We start from the raw sequence: 21817 nt of genomic DNA, 5'->3' as shown, positions 1-21817 counted from the left end.
CTTTATATAGTTTTCAATTATCCATAAATACTTATCTCAGATCCATATAAAATATGCAATGCGAGCTATTACCGTTTATAAATATAAATACGCATTGGTTTTGAAAAATCCATCGGTGTTTGTTTCGGTGGGTAATCATATTTCCATAGCTTTAGGAATTTTCTCTCATATTCTTCGTCATCCAGAATAACCCCATCTGTACAAGGTTACCATATCTTTGGTGAATATAGCCGTTTATATCACTTAATATGATTTCCAATGCCAAACCCTGCAATAACGATTACTCTTTTCGATATCATAAAATATTCCTTCATAGGTTTTAGCACACAAGCACAGCACAGTTACCCGAGATATCTAGGCCATCATGCACGTTGATTCGAGTGAGCATTTTTGTCCTTTAAAAGGTCCGGCTTCAGGACACTCCAATAAAAAAGATTGAAATGATGAGTGAGTGAGTATTGTTTTATAGTTTTTGCAATATTCAAGCAAGATCACGGCGAGACACCAGAAATGGGCTTGCTCATTGTGCCCAATTGAATCCGGGTCTTACACGTGACGAGCAAACACTTTTACCACTAAGCCATCCCACCGCCCGTCCTGTTTTAAGAAGGATATTTAGTTAATACGTTTTTATAATATAGAACGAAAATACCATAGAATAACCCGTCTACACTGTTCCCTGAAAACAATCAATTTGACGTAGAGAAAATAAATAGTGGTTAAAAATATATGAATGGATTAGAGAGCACATTAATGATCATCGTAAAAATGTAAGCATGTTCTGCTCCATCAGTAGTAACTGCATTAAACAGTGTTTGTTTGTTTGTTTGTTTGTTTGTTTGTTATTCACCCGTATGTTGAAATACGTTCTTGATAGTGAGTTGATCAAGACATTTCATTATGTGTTATCATTGTTTATGAAGATAGTTTAATTACTATAAAGTCTACTGAACAATCATATGAATCAATATTTTGTTGGGTTATCACAATAAACCGTTATCCTATTAGTAACTTATCTACTGCTAAACACATTCGATTAAATTGTTGACGTTAAAGTTGAAGAATAATCAGCAATATTAACGATAAAAAACTGAAACCATCTTGCTAAAAGCATGCAACATTTTCCAATGTGACGCGGGGGCGGTGGGGTAGCCTAATGGTTAAAGCGTTCGCTCTTCACGCCGAAGACCCGGTTCGATTCCCCACATGAGTACACCATGTGAAGCCCAATTCTGGTGTCCTTTGTCGTGATATTGCGGGAATATTACTAAAAGCGGCGTAAAACTAAACTCACTCACTTACTCAGACACACCGCTTCCAGTAAGCGTGGAAACCGTGTCTGAAACAACAACCGTCAAGGCATTCTAAGAACAAACTACTCTATCCTATTTGCAACATGGCAACATGCAGTGTCCGCCCCATCGCTACAATTGCGATTACTCTGATTGCGACGCTAGATACGGCAGGTTGTACAAGCTCTGTTAAAATAATTACGTAAGTACCGCGTTCTAAAATAAACCACCAAGCAGTTGGACAGGTATTTCTGTGATGTCAAATCAGCGGAAGATGTTGGACTATTTCCAGAATATTTTGGCATCGGCAGTGTTATACCAGGGACACTCTCCAGCAGCCAGACTAAGTACATAAGCTTAATCAATAACTGAAGATTACACGGATAACGATTGTCCTCTGAAAACTAAAATCACTGGAATTAAAACTATTGATACCAAACCTTTGACTCCAAACTGGCACCGTAGGTAAGTTTCAAAGGAAACACTAGAAATAGTGTTAGAGGTCATATCCCTATAATGTCTGCATTCAAAGTATTCCTTCACCTAGTTAAGGGTTACTGTCCCTGTCTGCTCGGCTAAACCTGCGATGCTGGTTACTATTCTAGTCTTACATTGAAAAGTACAGACTTACAATCATATGTTTATCCTACGTTGTCGATGAATCGATTTTTCCAATTCAACAAAACCTTTCAGACATAAGCTGCCAGACATGTTAAGAGAGAGACTTTAAAATGTCTCACCGGCCATGACTTAATTACTCCTGCGCACATAAGTATGAAATTAGACTTCGTTCTCCTTAGCTCCTTGGGGATTGATTATAATTGTCATTTGCTGTTTGCACTTGAAGCCGTTTTTTCACCATTAGCTGATATATTGGTACAGTTGCACCAATATGTTGGTATGGGGCATTATCAGAGCAGGGATGCCCATGTTAAATTGTGCTTCAAACTGAATAACTGCATTGTAGCAATTCTTCTATTTAAGAAGCTACCAAGAGATCAACAGCATCCTCAAAGTATGTTGTTGGGAAGAATTGAGATCGAACGTAATTTACGAGCACAATATGAAACATGTTTTGTGGAAATATTTCATGGAAATCCTCACGAACTAAAGTAACAGCTCAAGGTTGTGGCTCGTCTTTCAAACAATGAAATCATTCATTTGTATCACTTCAATATCCACATTCAGCGAAATCTAAACAAGATTATGGTTCGTTTATAAAAACAATGAAATCTCAGTTTGTTTTAAAGGCACACTATCACGCCACACTTGTCTAAAAATCAATATAACATTTCTCTCATTAATACTATTTTGCTTTTAAGTCTGCAACTTCAGTAAAACCTGATCAATGTCATGGTTCGTATATAAAACAATGAAAATATGAATCTGTATCACTCCAATCACAAACTTCAGCAAACGAATCTAGCTCAGAGAATTTTTGCTCAGGGTTACAACGTTCAAAGCCCTACTAAAGCTTTAACAATCCAGGGTTGACATTTGTCGGACATTTCCTAAAGTCACCGATGCCTTAGCAATATTTGACTTGTTTCTATCTTTCCATGGTCAGATGAACAATTGGCCTGGTTTTGCATGTGTTTGTGATCCATGCAACGGACGGAAAAGGGTACGCCTGTAACTATCACTACTTGATCGTGATTCATAACATATGATACTGTCGGGTGTGGGGAATGGTCTTGTTTCGTATACATTAATGAAGACATACACTGTAGCTTCTGTCGATCGCAACATGCATTTAAATGACCAAATTTCTATTAGGAATCAGTTTTCACACTACTTAAAATACATACATGTCAACTCTAGTATTCATGACTACTTTACATTTGTTCTCACTCACTCTTGGAGCCATGAGATACAAATTATTGAAAGATAGTTCGTATACGTTTGGCCCTGAACCCTACTGGATACCTCATTCCCTACAATATATTTGACTGTCAACTAAATATGATGAATAAATAGTGTCACATATTCTTCCACCCTTTGCACCATAAACCTCTTTGGGCCCAGCGCTTCTCTTCCTGAGCAATGGTAATATTGGTAACACAATTCATATCTTTTAAAAAGGCAGTTATTTCTACGGTTCCGCTTCTCCGATGTTGTTGCCCACCATGCCTGTTTAACCCGTGAAGGTCCGGGTTAGAATTGGTCTCCAGTAACCCATGCTTGTCTACCCGTGAAGGTCCGGGTTAGAATTGGTCTTCAGTAACCCATGCTTGTCTACCCGTGAAGGTCCGGGTTAGAATTGGTCTTCAGTAACCCATGCTTGTCTACCCGTGAAGGTCCGGGTTAGAATTGGTCTTCAGTAACCCATGCTTGTCGTAAGAGGCGATTGACGGGTTGGGTGGTCAGGCTCGCTGACTTGGTTGGCTCATGTCATCGTATCCCAATTGCGTGTATCGATGCTCATGCTGTTGATCAACGGATTGCCTGGTCCAGACTCGATTATTTACAGATCGTCTCCATATAGCTAGACTACTGCTGAGTGCGGCGTTAAACAACAACCAAACCATGCATGTTTCGTTCTGTTGCATCAGTGTTACCCACAATCATTCAACATGTCAGTGAACTATTCCGCCAAATCACCTCTCCGTGCTCTTCACCATGCAACGACTGTTTCTTGATTTGAGTGACAAACAGTTTGCTGAGGGCATATGTAAATAGGTTACCAAGCCGTTGTTATACTGAAACTGCTTCTTCCAAAAGATGAAGACTGCACCAGGAACCCCTCATTACATAATCGTCGATCACACTCTCTGCTCGGTTTGCCATATTGTAATGTATCTGCCTCGTGGTGCACTGCCTTAGCTGCAGTGTATCCACGCATGGGTATTGTCTGTATCCATGAGGGATGCTATTGTCCCCATCTTTAAGGCCTGCAATTTGTTATAACATTCATTGTACAGCAGGTATCCTTGTCATCTCAGGGGAACGTGGATATTGAAAAAATGGTCCTATATCCTTATATTCACTCCATACGATATGATAAACATGATGTCAATGTAAAAGCTGAAGATACACATGTTCTGCACCTTCCAGTTCAAGCTTTCAGTTTTTGTCTCTTTCCATTTCTCGCAACTACACTTGTCACGTCAGTTTTTTCACTACCGGAAAGGAATTTTCTTCCTATATCACATCTTCTATCTATCTGACTGTAACACTGCCACGATATCAGTCTATATCACCACGTGCGTGGGGTAGTGGGTAGAGCGTCAGCCCGGAGAGGGAAAGTCGATGGCTCGAACCCCTGGCCGCGTCGGACCATAACACGTTTTAAGATGATATTAATACCCTGTCCGGTGTTCGGTATTAATGAGATCATTAATTGATACGGAATCGGTATACGGCGTCCAAGAATGGACTACTGACTACATGCTGTAGTACAAACACACACACACACAAAACACACACACACACACACACACACACACACACACACACACACATTTATTTATTTGTACCGTTATAACGGTCACTCCATGACCTATCACAAACAACTCCTTATGGCTCGAAGTGGTCTTATCCGTGCCGACATCTTCCATGCTGTGTGTTAATGGTTTAGGTTCACTGCTACAGTACCAATGACAAAACTGATACAACTTTAATTTGATGTACGAATTCTCCGTACGGGTAAAGTACGGGTAAAGTCGGATACGGGTAAAGTTGACAAAACATGACAACAACGCGACAATAAATCTCTGATATTCATAAATGTGTGTGTGTGAGAGAGAGAGAGAGAGAGAGAGAGAGAGAGAGAGAGAGAGAGAGAAAGAGAGAGAGAGAGAGAAAGAGAGAGAGAGAAAGAAAGAGAGAGAGAGAGAGTCCAGATATTTCTTCTTGCCAAAACTCCTTTATCTGCACAAGATCTTTGGCAGTTCAAAGGCTCTTCAGGTGTTCTCTGCAATATATAGAGAATCACACCCGAGTGTCTTTTGATATCAAACATATCACAACGAGTTGATAAAGTTACAATTTTTACATTTACCAACGAGTGTTGATATATTTGATATCAGAAGACACGAGGCTGAGACTCTATTTATCATCAAAGATGGACATCTCTGAACATTGTGACGTCATCAAAATCATGACGTCGGAGCATTGTCGGGGCATTGTACAAAATCTGCTGACAAAATGATATCTCCCAGGAGATATCGTTTGATCTCACACAAGCAATATCTCCTGTGGAATACAGTTTTGGATGATATATATATATATATATAGAGAGAGAGAGAGAGAGTCGGAGAGAGACAGAGTCGGAGAGAGAGAGAGAGACAGAGAGAGAGAGAGAGAGAGAGAGAGACACACACACACAACATCATCTGTAACTTTTACTCCACAACTGTATGTTCCTTTCTCCTGAGCTACCAGACGTCATCCTGACAGACGTTACACATGTTCCCCATCCTCGACTGTTCCTCTGGTATTTCAAATCAATAAGAATGGGTGATGGTGACGACAACACTCGGTACCCATGTCTAAGCACGCCAGGCGAGTTAGCTATCATCTGACCCCCTGACAACAAGACAACTCGATACAGACGTCGTGACTCCTGTCTGTGAACATCCACATCACCTTATCACACTGTCAGCTTGTTCTGCCTGGTATCATGTGCTGTTGCATTTGGCAGAAAAATAGCCTATTTTGTTATCATACGTGTGTTACGATGTGTGCTTTGAGGGCAGTCCAATGCTTATATTCTTTATCAGTATTTGGAAACTTTATTGATACATGAAACTGTTGGAAGTACTATTATCATTCTGTCCGAGCTATTATCCTAACTCTGTTCGAACCATTGGTGTTCATTTTCTTGACAACCATCAGTGCCAAATACAGCCAAACAAAATTTGTTTTCTCGATGCATGAGAGTTCATTACCTCAATACAGACGAACGGTGCACTGGCCTGTGTACAACATAACCAACAGTAAATACATAATATCACCAATTTTACTGGAAAATCAGTAGGAGCTTGGGTAAAACTTACTGAACATAAAGTTAAGTTGTTCAACTGTGAATGTAGTTTGGTGGAAAATCAGTAGGATTCACTTTGAAGAGTCTTCAGTTACACACGGCGTGTCACGATAAGATTGGAGAAACTCGGTAGCACCAACTTTGGTGGAAAATCAGTAGGAGCTTGGGTAAAACTTACTGAACACAAAGTTAAGTTGTTCAACTGTGAATGTGTATTCACTTTGAAGAGTCTTCAGTTACACACGACGTGTCACGATAAGATTGGAGAAACTCGGTAGCACCAACTTTGGTGGAAAATCAGTAGGAGCTTGGGTAAAACTTACTGAACACAAAGTTAAGTTGTTCAACTGTGAATGTGTATTCACTTTGAAGAGTCTTCAGTTACACACGGCGTGTCACGATAAGATTGGAGAAACTCGGTAGCACCAACTTTGGTGGAAAATCAGTAGGAGCTTGGGTAAAACTTACTGAACACAAAGTTAAGTTGTTCAACTGTGAATGTGTATTCACTTTGAAGAGTCTTCAGTTACACACGGCGTGTCACGATAAGATTGGAGAAACTCGGTAGCAGGTTCCTAACTTTTGCAGCATATTGGGCTGTCAGTTGGGGCTTTGTGCACACTTTGGATTAGAAAACATCAGCGGACCCTTACAGCATGGGCATGCTACTCTGTCGCAACGTGCATTGGTGCTATGAGTGTTTCGGTGCTGTGTCTCTCCACGGTCTATCACAAACAGTTCCTTATGGCTCGAAGTGGTCTTGTCTGTGCTGACATCTTGCACGCTGTGTGTTAATGGTTCAGGTTTATTGTTCAGTACCTATGATAAAACTTATACAACGTCATTGATGTTCGATTTCTCCGTTTCAAAAACAAAAAAACAATTCGGATACGGGAAAAGTATATAAAACAAGACAAGAAAGTGACAAGAAATCTCTGCTTTATCTCTGAAGTCACATATATAGTGATTCTGGCTTTTCGTGATGAGTTGAGCACATCCTGCCACACTGGTGAGCATGAGTTTAAACTCTTCAAAAGCCTTGCTCAGGAACTGATAGCTATCACCCTGCTGAAAAACCTGTTAGCAATGATCGTATGACACTCATTGAAATCATCGTACAAAGAGCACCCGGGAAGACCCGGTTTAGAATTGATCTTCAGCAACCCATGCTTGTCGCAGGAGGCGACTAACGGGATCGGGTGGTCAGGCTTGCTGACCTGGTTGACACATGTCATCGTATCCCAGTTGCGTAGAACGATGTTCATGCTGTTGATCGCTGGATTGTCTGGTCCAGACTCGAATATTTACAGACTGCCGCCATATAGCTGGAATACTGCTGAGTGCAGCGTAAAATTAAACTCACTCACTCACTCGTACAAAGAGCATGTTCCATTCCACCTAAGAAGACAAATGTAGACGCCAAAGGCTGGAGCTGGCGGAACCAGCTCGACATAAACATGGAAGCCTCTTGAAGAGTTAAAGTCATCCCTCTTCTCATACAGTCTTGCGGATCCTTACGCACCACTCTGAATGTTTATGCTTAGATTTACATATGAAACAGATTAACCTGTTGCACTCAGTCTGGTTCCTCTTATTTCCTCTTCAAGTGAGTACAGTGAAGGGAATTGCTTCTTTGACAATGATTGGGGGATATCATGTCAACGATATATATGAAGCATCTTGGCCAAATTCCCGCGATTTACCAATACGAGACATGTATGCGTTACGAAAGAAACAGCAAGGATGGGGGTAACAAATGGTGTTTTAGGGATGTATTCTTCTTGTAAATGCTTAAATGCTTGATGGCGTTTTAACATTCGACAAATTGCATTGCGTCTTTGACAATGGTGATCTGTGACAAATGTACCATGGTTCAAGGAATGATGCAGCTCGGGGAAAGATGAATACAAGTAAATAAGTCACTCGTGTTCATAATGTTGGGACCTTTTCTTTCAAGAATTTTCTCTCATACCACCATCATTTATCAATAATTATTCATAAGATATGCTTATGATATACTCGGAATCGTAACACTGACATTACAGAAATTTCTAATGAAAAAATATAGAAACACTTTTGTTGCTTTATTTAGGGATTGTTTTACTTCTTTGTGCATTCACAAGATAACAGTCACAAATTGTACAAAATTGCGTTGCTGTCATATCCACTTGGTAATTATTTTATCCTTTGGGTGTGGTACGAAAACATGGGCCAATATGGGCTACACTTTCTGGCTATCGGATCTAATAATAATAATAATAATAATGTGTCCATTTATATAGAGCAAAACTCCACACTGGGTATGCTCAAAGCGCTAACAATCAAAACACATTGCATTACTACCCCGAATAACCCAAGCTGCCTGTTAGGTATGTGTACACTTATGTTACTTTTTGCCGTACCATCATTGGCACATATATGTGTTCTGTGTTCGGTGAGCTCCCCTGCACGGAATATATGCAAGCGCCGGAGTAATGTATTATTACATGATGCTACCAGACGTTTTCTTCTGTCGTGTCTGGCAGCCACATGACAGTTATGCCTGTCACAACCTGTTTAGAGAGTAGATGCGATCTACGTCAGCAGAATATGTGAAAAATGTGGTGATATATGCACCATTCACCGCACACACACTCACCGCTATCAAGCTTAAGAACTCCCCGCACTGACAGAAGGAAGCGCATCTGCACTTTTTCGTATGATGTGGCGTGACTGAAAATACATACATGACATGACCTTCTTTTGGTATCAAATATAATAACGCTTTCATTCAAAAAGTCGAAGATTTTGACATTAAACTTGAACTGTTTGATATGTGTAAAATGCCTGGGAATAATTGATCAAACATTATATTCTAAATGATATCGGTAGGTCATAATAAATTGTATGTGGGATTTCTGTACAGATACAGATTGTTATACTATATCTGTGTGTATTATTCATACAATATCATGCACACATAAAGCGAGAGAACAATAATATACCTGAAGGAATATTTTAGCAAGATCATTTATGTTTCATGCTTTTATTGGATTTATTATAAAAAAAGTATTTTTTTTAAAAGTTGGGCAGTGGGTTAGCCTTGTGGTTAAAACGTTGGTTTGTTACGTCGAAGACCAGGGTTGTATTCCCCACATGGGTACAATGTGTGAAGCCCATGTGTGGTGTCCCCCGCCGTGATATTGCTGAAATATTGCTAAAGCGGCGTAAAACTAAACACATTCACTCTAAAAAGATTAGATTCCTATATGAGGTCGTAGGATGCTTACATGAATGGGATTTGATACTCTCCAGAAGCTATTAAAAGCTCATTTAATCTGTGCACACAAGAGACTGCAAAATCATTTTGAATTTACATGTATTTATTCAAACGAGTTTTAGTTTGTTTTGTATCGGGATACAATTTGTTTTGCATCGGGAAAATGAATATTGGATGACGCGGTTACCATTTAAATATTAATCGTTTTCTAATGACACTGTGCAAAATATTTGCAACACATTTGCAACCCGTTTGCATGTTTTCCTGGTATTCAGCTCATGTTTAATCTCCTTACTCTAGTCGTACATTCAGTGCTTGTGTCCACCAAGCAGACAGAAATAATACCTGCAAAATTGAAACGAACTGAATTTCGATTTGGTCGGAAATACTTTCCATTGGTATTGACGCGAGTGTAGCTCAGTTGTTAATGTCGTCTCTGTTCAGGCCGAAATGTTTAGTTTGATTTCCCACATTAGTAGTTTTCTATCTTTTTGTTCGAGTCATGATGTTACCATGGCAACAATGCCGCCACGGGCTGTAAACCGGCTACAGCTTGGCTTAAAACCGGCTTCGACATGACTGCAAACATGGCGTAACATGGCCGAACACGGCTGCCAAACAGCCACAGTAGGAGTATGTGACTGCTAAATTACACTGTTGTAAACTGTCCTCGGTTCTGCTTCTAAAAGGCTACAACACAGTTGCGCCACTATTACTGCTGCAACACTACGGCGAAATGTCTGCAAAATGGCTGCTGCCTACGCTTCTGCATGTTCAATGCGGCTGCAAAATACTGCAAAACATCTTCAAATTACTGCAAAACAGCTGCAAAATACTGCAAAACATCTTCAAATTAGTGCAAAACAGCTGCAAAACAGCTGCAAAACGGCTGCAATACTGCCACCAGCGGCGAGCAATTTACTCACACAACTAACCAATGTACAGGTAACCGCAACATTTTCCTTGCTTGCAGGTGAAAGTACAAGTGTGCGTGCAGTTTTTCAAAGTCGGCGAGATCGACACACTCAAGGAACAATACACAGCTGACGTCATCGTGCGGGCAAGATGGCGGGAGCCAAGTTTGGATGGACAAATTCAGTCGGTGAGTGAGTGAGGTTAGCCGGAAAGCATCTTGGGCGTACACGCGAAAGACACGCTGCGACAAAACGAGTCTTCTATCGTTCACACTTTATTAACTAGTATGCAGTAAAATACACATAAATGGCATAGTATCTATATGCAAATATAAATTTCTAGGGTATCTCCTCACAATAAAACCAATCGAACTCTTCGTTATAAATTTATTAGTGTTATGGCATTGAAAATATAACAATAGGTAATTTCAGGGTATTCTAATATCTAAAAACGAATCAGTAAAATCCGATGACATAGTAATGCTAAATTCAGCAACAATACAACATGTGTAACACTGCACAAAAGGATGATATTTCCAGTAATAAAAAAAACTAGTTCAAAGAAGATCAAAAAACATTCTTAGAAAGTCATTTCCACTTGAAATCCCGCCCCTGTGGCGGGTGGTTAATATATCACTTGGTTAATGGTTCCACCAACCTAAATGTCACGTCATGAAATGAAACCTTCATCCCCCAGGTCTCCTAAAACATGTCAGAAATAAGTTCACCTCCAAGGTAGATCATTATCGGAAGGAAGAGACTCTGTGACCTGTCACTCAAAGCATCAATCGAGACAGCTCTTTTTCATCCTTTCATTTTTTTATGTCACCCTGTTGACTTATGTTAAGAGATCACTTTAAGAAAATCTGTTTTAGCAATTTCATATTTGTTTATTCCTCTATACACCAAAGGTTTTGGAAGCAAAATCCGTAAACCCGGTAATAAAGCCAAAATGGCCAGGTAATATTTTAAACACACTTCTTGTTCATCAAGAAGGGCAATAGCAACCGATAGTCTCTTTCATCCCAGGAGTCTGTTACACATGCCTTTATCCTGGTTTTCTCTGGTGTATACATTGGATATATATTACCCATGTTTATAAATGTTTGATTGTGGTTATTGAATCTGATTGGTTGTTTTTACAGCTGAAAATGCTTCATAAACCAGTTTCCGAAGCTTTGGGAGATCTTGTTTCGTTTTCACTTATTGCTATATTAAATAAAACGTCCGCAGTATTTTCACAAAGAGCTTCACATTCAACTTCTTTGAGTGGCATTTTGGGAACTACAGTACAGATAAACTTTATGGATAGCAACTTCTTTATTTCATGAGAGCGACGTTTCCATACAGATTCTTGTACCGCTCCTTCTTGACAACGGTACAAGAATCTGTATCGAAACGTCGCACTCACGAAATAAATAAGTTGTTATCCCTGGAGTTTGTCTATATTGAGCTTCTCATTCAATTTCACGAACATATTCAAGTACATATTAACATGAAGTATTATGTACACACCCACGGAAAGCTCTACATACAGTGATTGAGTAAGTGAGTGAGTGAGTGAGTGAGTTAAGATTTATAGTCACATCGGCAATATTTCGGTTATGAATTCATAAATAGCGCAATTTAATTATAACAAACCCTGCGACGTAGGACAGTAAAATAACTAAACTCTACATACAGTTTACATACAAACTCTTGTATAGCTATATTCGCAACCGTATTCAAAGTGAATCATTCAAATTCACGTACACAATGACAGCACAATAAGTAAACACAACGTTTGGGCTTCGGTGATCTACCTTTAACCTGGAACGTTGTCACAATGTCATTTTTTTAACTTAAAAATCCGTACACTCTATTTAACACCGAAATGCCTAGCTACGTAATGTTTATAACACACTGAAAATTAGGGCAGTAACATACTGCAGCAACACTCCCCGTTAGCACGGTTTTCTCTGGTGTATATATCTTACCACGTTAACAAAAGTACATGTATGGCTTTTGTAAACTAATTGTTTATTTTGAAGGTTTTTTAAACCTGCTTCGAATACCAGCCTTCATCGCTGAGAAGAAGCCTTTCCCATCTGTATTAGTTAGTATTTCCTTGAAAACCTGTATTTCAACAGCGTTGCTCCCATTACAGGTACTCGTGTTGCCAGGTTTTGTCTGCTTCTCAGCATACTGAAATATCTACATCATGATATAGGTCCCAGTCTATACTAAGTACAAACAGGTGGTTGCACCATAGATCACCAGCTATCACACAAACACCTTACCGTTCCTCCCACTCGTTGAAACAACAAAGCGTCTCTACTGTTCTCTGAAGGAGAGGATTAGATTGTGTTCACCAGGGCTGAGATACAACGTGATACTGACACGCCTAACGGAATCAATTAACGAATGTTCGACCATGCCTAGTTCAACACTCCTTGGGTTTGGTGGGTGCATGTAGACAGGAATGTATCTAACTGTCTCTTCCACTTAAGTACATCATTGTTTCCACTCATCTTTATCTACTTGAGATCTCCGATCAGTAGCGAGGTGCTTCCGCGAACCGCGATGACCCATATAGCTCGAGTATTCGAGTCATTAAGCTGCCACACCTAATTGAAATTCAAGAAAACGGTTCCAACATACGTATTGTAAACATGCATTAATCTTTATGAGTTCTTTAACACGTTTTGCATATTATCTCAGCTTTTCGCCCACGCTGTTTGGTTCGGTACTACACTCTGGTTACTGAGTCCACATAGACTTTCTAAGGATGTTTTATTTACTTTTGTCATACTAATTAGTGTACGTACGTACGTGGGTGTGGGTGTGTCGCCATCTCATTGGTGAAAACATTGTTTCGGATTCTCTAATGCTTAAAAATACTTATCTTCATTAAGTCTGGCATTTTCTCAATACCACTTTTAAGGTAGCCTTATTCAGCTTGGAGAAATAGATACCCCGAGAATTCATTATTAATCTTGATTATTATTTAACCAAACCACGTCGATTTAGTTCTTTAATCCAACGATCTACAAGTCTAATCATCATGAAAGCGTTGCGCTCCTCCATTGAATCATGACGTCATCACATTCCATATCAGGTCGGTCTTGCAAGACAATCAGTTCCAAGATGAAACCACCCGGACTTCGAATACTCAATAAAACAGCAAATCAGAAATCATCTCAGCTAATGTATGCATCTAATTCCATACAAGGAAAATCCTCAAATACCGATTTTGTGGCAGTCTATTGTACGAAACACCACAAATGGGCCCGAAACATAATAAACAACACATGTACATCATCTATGCAATCAATGGACATAAACGGTTCTCAGTTAATAGTTGTTATCACCTCTTCAGTATTCACATGTGTTGTACAACACACATGCTTCTTCAATACTCTTTCTATTCTAGTTCATATCAAGTGTTAAACGCTCCCTTTTAATAGCAATGGCAGCAAGGAGTTTCATCAGTTATCTTGAGTTATGCCAATCAGGTATAATCCATTATCCATAGAAAGCCTTAACCTTAAATAATGATGAAAAAAACAACAACTTATTCTACTCTAATCATCAACATTCTCAAGTTTACCTTTGGGCATAAAAAAATGCTATTCCAGGTAGTTGGAACATTTGTTCTGAGAAAGCCTGGCGGAGGCGTTATTGCCAGTCTGTGTCAAAATCCGTTTTGGACGATTATGGTGTTATGACCAACCTGGCGGTATAACCAGAGGCCTTATAACCAGGGTGCAGTACATGATACAGTTGGAACTGAACCCAGGAAAGCAAACAGTTTACCCATATAGATATCGATAAGAAAGATCGGCTGGAAGAGAGGATGAAAATCAACGGTTTGGCAAAAACATAACGATACTAAAACTGACAAGAAAAGTAAAATACGTGCTTTTTTAATGTGTTTGTGAAGTACAACCCAACACTGAGTGTTTTCCGTCACGCTTCAGGAGTGTTGCTCATTAAACAATTTACTTCTATATAGCCAGGCTCCACCATACATCGTTCAACAGACATCGTGATATGCATAAAGTGATGGATGGCAGCGGTTTAGAGGATGTAAGTGGGCTTAAAAAGCATTTCGTGAACGTTTAAGTAGGGTAGGGCGCATTTTCGGCACGTTTCAGGCTCAAAGAAACAATTTTAACATTTCATGAATATTTTCAAGATGTGCGACCGTTTGTGAACAGTCAGGTTTTCAGATGGGATTTTTTAAATATTTTTTGTTTTGTATAAACACTATATAGTTACAACCATTATGGGACAACAAAAATGGGGGTTTAGGAAGGCAACCTAAATGAGGGTCTAGGAAGACAACCAGAATGAGGGTTTAGGAAGACAACAAAAATGGGGGTTTAGGAAGACAACACAAATGAGGGTTTAGGAAGACAACCAGAATGAGGGTTTAGGAAGACAACAAAAATGAGGGTTTAGGAAGACAACAAAAATGGGTTCAGGAAGTTTCGACAAAACAAATATTGTCTGGCAATAAGTCATACTTGACACGATTAATTTGGCATAAAAGTAGAAAATCAACGACAGAGAATGTGCTGTTGACTATTGTCAGAGACAGATTCTACTAAGAGTCAAATTGCAAACTAGCGGCAGAAAGTAGTTATGCCATACGTTTTGCTTATATGTTTACCAAATGGTCTTCTGTGGCAAATGAAACTCTCATTTAACTGACCACTAAGCACTGTGCTCACTTGAGGAACCACGAATTACCTTTATCCCCGCTTGATGGTTTAAAATGAGAGGGATTTTGTTATAAATTTAGTTTTTGAAAGCAACGACACTGTCAACAAAAGATTTATGTGAATATCTGTTGTTTGATGGGTCATGTCACAAAGACGTCACGGTAGTTAGCGCATGTTTTAGCTCTAACATTGGTTATGAAAATAATAATTTGCTGAGCGTAGGGTTTAAAAAAATTGAATAAATAATTGTCAATGGATTTCCTTACTCTGTAATGCCTAGAACAATCAACGAATTCTTTTTATCAAGTACATACACTGAGATATAATATGAAAATAACCACAAATCTATTTTCTATCGCAACACGTGCTGATCCTTTCGCCTGGATACCGGAAGTCCCAAGGCGTGTGGTCTAGGCGGAAGTACAAATGTACAACAAGCCGAATGCACGTGGCTGAATACGTTGTACGATCAATGGAAGCGTGGCACCATATGACCTGACATTTACATGCTTACGTGTTTGAATGGACATTTATAGTGCAAGGAAAGAGCTGGAACCTTAACCATTATAAACATTCACCACACAAATAAAGTAATTGTGCAGTATACTGATCCGCATCTTAGTCTGTTAGCGTATTAATACGTCCATTGAATACGCAAGAAAACCTACAATAATATCACACTGCAAACTGATGTGGGTGGCCATATATAAAATACCACTCTTATTATATATTAATATATTCAATATTCATGACATTTTCACACCGTTGATCTACCTCTTACTTTTAGTATCTAATATCTCGCTGAGTAATGTTCCACCTGAGATGTTCAATGTCTTTATTTATAAAAAAAAATTAAAACATTATCGCTATTAATGATCATACAATCGTACTAAATATATCATCGTTAGTGCACGATTGTCATGGGAAGCTTCGGGGAGTCCTCAACAATTAACATTTGTTTTCACCAATTGCTCGAAGCATTGTAATAGAGTAGACACATACATAACGTGAGTGAGTTTGGTTTAACGCCGCTTTTAGCAACATTCCAGCAATATAACGGCGGGGGACATCAGAAATGGGCTTCACACATTGTACCCATGTGGGGAATCGAACCCGGGTCTTCGGCGTAACGAGCGAACGCTTTAACCACCAGGCTACCCCACACTTAAAGAGTAAGGTCGATTTGATATTTTTCGGTTCTGTGTGGGGTTGCCAGATTTTTTTACTGTGAAAGGTGAGCCTGGCAATATGATAACAAACGAATATCATATTTTTTAGTTTAGTATAGTCAAATGATATTGGCAACATGTTTATAATGTGGGTGTTGTTGTTTTCGCTTTAACCCTGATTTACAATGATATGAAAACGTTTCTGTCGATGCCATTAATATTCAGAACTTGAAATAGAATACGCATGGCCCTGTTGTTCGGGGCAGCTCTGGTAGGATCCGCTGACAGTATGGTCGAACCCAGGTTTCACCCAATGAGGACGTTTCATCTGTCACTATCATTCCATACTCAGTCAAGATGACATTTCAGTTTATTAATCAAAATGCGTTCATAATTTGCTGATATCTCTGATTACTCTGTGTTTCAGGCAGGAGACATCCAGGATTTTCAGAAGTACTGGAACCCCAAACTATACATCGAAAACACGATAGGAGACCCTAAGGAGATCTTGCGGCACCGCCTCACATTCAACAACAGGGGGGAATGTTTTGTGTCGGAGAAGAGAATCATCAAGGGGACGTTCATGGAGAACCTGGAACTCGACAACTTTCCATTTGATGTACAGGTGAATAAAAGCAACAAAACCCTTAAGAAATCTCTGCTAAAAGCAGAGTCGATTGTAAAAGTGTAACTATATCTTGAGTATATATTTGTTTCAGCAGTATTACAGCTACACGATGCAGTTTGTAAAAAAATAGAGTCTATTTGTCCATTTTCAAGCGCCTGATAACTTTCGATGTACAGGTAAATTTGGTGCCACTTTTCATAAACCTGAAAGCTTTCCATTTGATATACAGGTAATTAGGTGTCCGTTTAAGCACCTGATAGCCTTCCATTCGATGTACAGGTAAGTTAGGTGACACTTTTCATAAAATTGGTCATTTTCTAGCTTTCCATTTGGTGTACAGGTAAATTAGGTGTCCATTTTCAAGCACCTGAAAACTTGTCATTCGATGTACAGGTAAATTAAGTTTCTCTTTTCATAAACCTGGTAGCTATCCATTTGGTGTACAGGTAAATTAGGTGTCCATTTTCAAGCACCTGAAAACTTGTCATTCGATGTACAGGTAAATTAAGTTTCTCTTTTCATAAACCTGGTAGCTATCCATTTGGTGTACAGGTAAATTAGGTGTCATTTTAAAAATAGAATCTGATGCCAAGTAAAGCCACGCCCCAGCGTTTCTATATACACCTCACAGTTCGTTACTTAAAAGAACGTACTAATTATCTGTCACGCAAGAAAACCTCCAAATCAAGAAACATGAACTGATAAACACAAATGTATATATGTCAAAACAGATATTAATATACCAAATTAATAAAACGTTGTACTATGTCTCAAAAACATGGTTTCTGTATGCTCAAAACTTCTGATGTACCAACAACTAGGGCGTCACACGATGTGTAGATTTCTTTCAACACAAACATTTCGTTCCTGTTGTAAATGCTACTGTACGAAGACCCAATTTTTCTAGTACGAATCTTTGTGCAATTCGTCAAGACAAATTAAAGGTACACATCGTGTGTAACTATTGACTGAAACAAAGCTTGTCGGCACTTGCCGACGCTGAATATTTTATAACTCCATTCATCCTTTCATCCTCCCAAACCCATCCCCTCTGACCGGATTTATTGTGGTGTTAACGGTAAATCCATTTTCATCATGACGAATGGTAATTATGTCGAACATCTGGTCCTTTACTGCACTAACCTACTGCCCACAAGAATATAAAGCCAGAATGAAATACGTGTGGTTAGGCGAGGTCATCTGGTTGATTGAAAACCATGATTAAATGCGATTTGAAGACAGGGTAATATAGCACATTTGGCGGAGTATTTACTGTTTTTGTTAAATGTGTTCCGTTTATCAGTCGAAAATATTACCCATAAGAGTATTGAATTAACAAGTGTTATACCTTCTCGTACCTTTCAGCGAATCTCGATAGAGCTTTGCCATTGGAGGTCATAAGACGTCATAGTGTGTCAAGGCTGTCTTTGGTGAAACTTCTCCGTGGGCTTTCATACCTGTTTCCTTCATTGTCTCCAATGAAAAACGTTTTGAATAATACATGCAGTTATCTACCCGAAGGTCGGAATTACAGATTACCCGCCAAACGCTTGTGATTAACTATTTATTCCCATGGGGCAAATGATCCTCAATTCCTCAGAGCTACCTATTTTTGGATAGTGACAGTCTTAACTCTCAAAGTCTAGCATAGACTAACCCTGGTTTGGCAACATCATTTCTTTCTAGCACGACTTCATTAAGTTTCTATCTCAATGCAGTGATGAGTGCCACGGCAATTTTCATTGCCTTCCTATTTACAGTGTCGTTGAACATTATGCAGATCTGTAGGTGTTGTTAAGTATTTGGTGACGGAATTCTCGTACATGATTCCCAGAAACACATGCAAATCTGGAAACATATCACGGAAATAATTTATGTATCAACATTTCGCCTGTGCTTTGAGCTTCTAGTTACCTCATCTAGCCGTTTGACTCTATGTTATCTTGTAGGAGGCTTGGGTACGTTAATGAGACATTCTCCTATGACTTTAGTAAATACTGGATTGTGGTTGGTTAATTTAAGCCATTGAAATATATATAATCACGTAACATACCTCTGATTTTCCAACACAGTATGTATTTTAAAAATCTTAATAACGCGGTTATGGTAGAATGGAGATAAACATACTGTGTTGGAAAATCAGAGGTATATAACGAAATTATAATAGCTCTAAATTTTCTATTTAAAACCTCACACTACGCGTTCGGTTTTAAATCAAGTTTAGAGCTGTTATAACTTCGTTATATACCTCTGATTTTCCAACACAGTATGTTAATCTCCTAGATATCTAACGACTTACTGAGAAACTGACGTAACCGAATTAACTGTGTACCTTTGAGAGGTAATACTTCTATCTGTGTATGGCCCATAGCTGTTGTGAAGACAGAAAATAAATTAACCAGAGAAAAAAACTTTGGTTCATTGAACCCCGTCCTCTACACTGTACGGGTAATTAGATTAAATATCTATTTCTTTTAATATTTGAGATCTCTAGACAAATTTATACTATGCAAACTGTAATAGCTGATCAAATTGGTGTTCACAGAGATATTCTCAAACAGTCAATCCACACAGTGAACTACGTTGTGATAGTACTGCGGACAAATATACTACCCATCAAAAGTTTAGACTCACTTAAAGCTCTCTTATGTATATATATGTGGTTACCTCGAAGATACATTTCTCCACTAACTTGGGGGAACCAAGTGCAAACCTTATGCAGATGAATTGCACGAGGATCATGCATGAAATTGCTGAAAAGCATGTGCAAATATCGTGCATGTGAACACCTGCGTTTTGGTGTAAAGTTTTGTTAAGAATTCGCCAATTTTCACTATTGAACTTATGACAATAATCTTTTCAACGTTACGAATTTGTTTTACAATACATCAGTTCATGTGTAAACAGTACCTATAAACAGTATGGAATATTTTGTCAAATCTAGTTTAGAACAGTTGACTGAAGTAAGTGGCTACATTTACACTAGTGAGTCGAAACTTTTGATGGGTACTATACATATGCACCACTTACTCTACCGAATTCCCGAAGCCGACGATTTTCTTCAGTGTTATACCTACCAGGCTCAGTTTTAAGGTTTGTGGCAATATCTTAAATAATATCAAGATGTTTTATAGGACAAGACGTAAATGAGTCTTGACGTCACATCGAACTATTTTATGGCATCACTGAGTGATAACCTCCAAGACACACATACGAAGATACATGTACCTTGAACATTAGTGCCCTCCAGCTCGTTTTATCCGTCCATGATCAGGATAAGCACAGTTTTAGATTTTCATGACCGACCGCCTCTGCCACACAACCTGAACCACAGCACCTTGCAAATTCTTACCTTTTGTGGCAATCTCATATTTATGCACATATTTGTTCGTACATCAAAACTGAATTGCCTCCTGCCTCACAATTTTAACAAAAATGAATGAAATTCTATTAAATTATTTTTTTGTGGGAGTCCGTCCCGTACTACCTGTACCGTGGACAGCAGCTTTCCTTACCCTACCTTGCTGAAACGTCGACGCCCATAGTGGTGCAGGAGTTGAACAATGTCTTCATCTTAAACTGGGTCGATGACAACCGTTAGAATTAAATTTAAATGATCGATTATTCCCTGATGTCAAAACTGCATGTTGCATCCTTTTAGTAACTGGTGCGTCACATTTGGACACCACATGTCTACCATAAGGTTTTGTCGGGTTACAGCAGGACAACAGGGAAAGTTGAAGTCCTCCCTGTTGTCATGCTGTCTTGTGGATACTGTAGTGTAAAATTCACAGTGCTATGTGAAATCAATGAATTGTTTAGTATCCCTTTTATCATCAACTCCAGTATTTTGAAATATCCTCCCCTCCCCTCTACGGGCAGCGTTCAAAGTGTTATCTTTAAAAAGATACATAAAGTGAAAGATTACAAAGAAAAACTTCTCATCACACTACTTTTGAAGATACCCGTGAAGATCCGGTTAGGAATTGGTCTTCAGCAACCCATACTTGTCGTAAGAGGCGAGCGGAATCGGATAGCTTGGCTCGCTGACTTGGCTGACTCATGTCATCGGATCCCAACTGAGTATATCGATGTTCATGCTGTTGATCACAGGATTGTCAGGTCCAGACTCGATTATATACAGACATATAGCTGGGATATTGCTGAGGAAAAAAACAAGAAAACTACTATATATAACAAGTTTTATGGATAACAACTTCTTTATTTTCGTGAGTGCGACGTTTCGATACAGATTCTTGTACCGTTGTCAAGCAAGAGTGATACATGAAGTGTAGGAGCTGCATATATATACTGTATATAACAATGAAACAACATAATAGACAAAGGAAACAACATAATTGCCATGATTGGCTAAGCAGTAAGCTGATGAAGCCAGTAAGTACATAAAGGATAGTGAATGGAAGCCAGAGATGTAGTTACAATGAGATGTTTATACAATGGATGCGAAGTTTATACAATAGACTGGGCTTGGTGGAGGAGTGGATCATAAGCAGATGGAATGAAGTATCCTTGGTCACGGTTGATGGTAGGCTTGTGGCGTTTGATGTGAATGGCTTCTGTGAGCTTGCGTTTAGTGAAGTCCGTTTGGTTGTTGGCGAGAATGGTGATGTCGGACCACTCTATTTGATGATTGGGGTTGGCTTTGATGTGGTCAGAGATAGCTGATTTGGTGTCGGAATTAGCAACAGAGGTGCGATGTTCTTTGACTCGGGTGTTGATGGGTCGGGATGTTTCACCTATGTAGCATTGTCCACAATCACAGTCTATTTTGTAAATAACACATTTCGGGTTGTTGTTGTTGACGGTGGGTTGTTTTCTTCCGTTGGCATGGAGGAGGTTGTTGA

At 39.1% G+C, this 21817-nt stretch overlaps 1 protein-coding gene across 4 annotated transcripts in view; it reads left to right on the top strand.

Annotated features, from left to right (window-relative positions):
• LOC124284342 (cys-loop ligand-gated ion channel-like) overlaps positions 1-21817 on the top strand; it is an 88606-nt gene that overhangs the window by 46765 nt on the left and 20024 nt on the right. For all 4 annotated transcript variants that reach the window (XM_046720426.1, XM_046720427.1, XM_046720425.1 and 1 more), the window contains 2 exons: positions 10509-10637; positions 16752-16949. In XM_046720426.1, coding sequence (XP_046576382.1) covers positions 10509-10637; positions 16752-16949 — 327 coding nt within the window. The remainder of the gene's footprint in view (positions 1-10508; positions 10638-16751; positions 16950-21817) is intronic.

The sequence above is a fragment of the Haliotis rubra genome, unplaced genomic scaffold (assembly GCF_003918875.1).
Source record: "Haliotis rubra isolate DU_JTF1 unplaced genomic scaffold, ASM391887v1 Scf334, whole genome shotgun sequence".
NCBI classification, from domain to species: Eukaryota; Metazoa; Mollusca; class Gastropoda; order Lepetellida; family Haliotidae; genus Haliotis; species Haliotis rubra.
The sequence above is the reverse complement of the archived record's forward strand: the minus strand, read 5'-3'. Positions and strand labels throughout refer to the sequence as shown.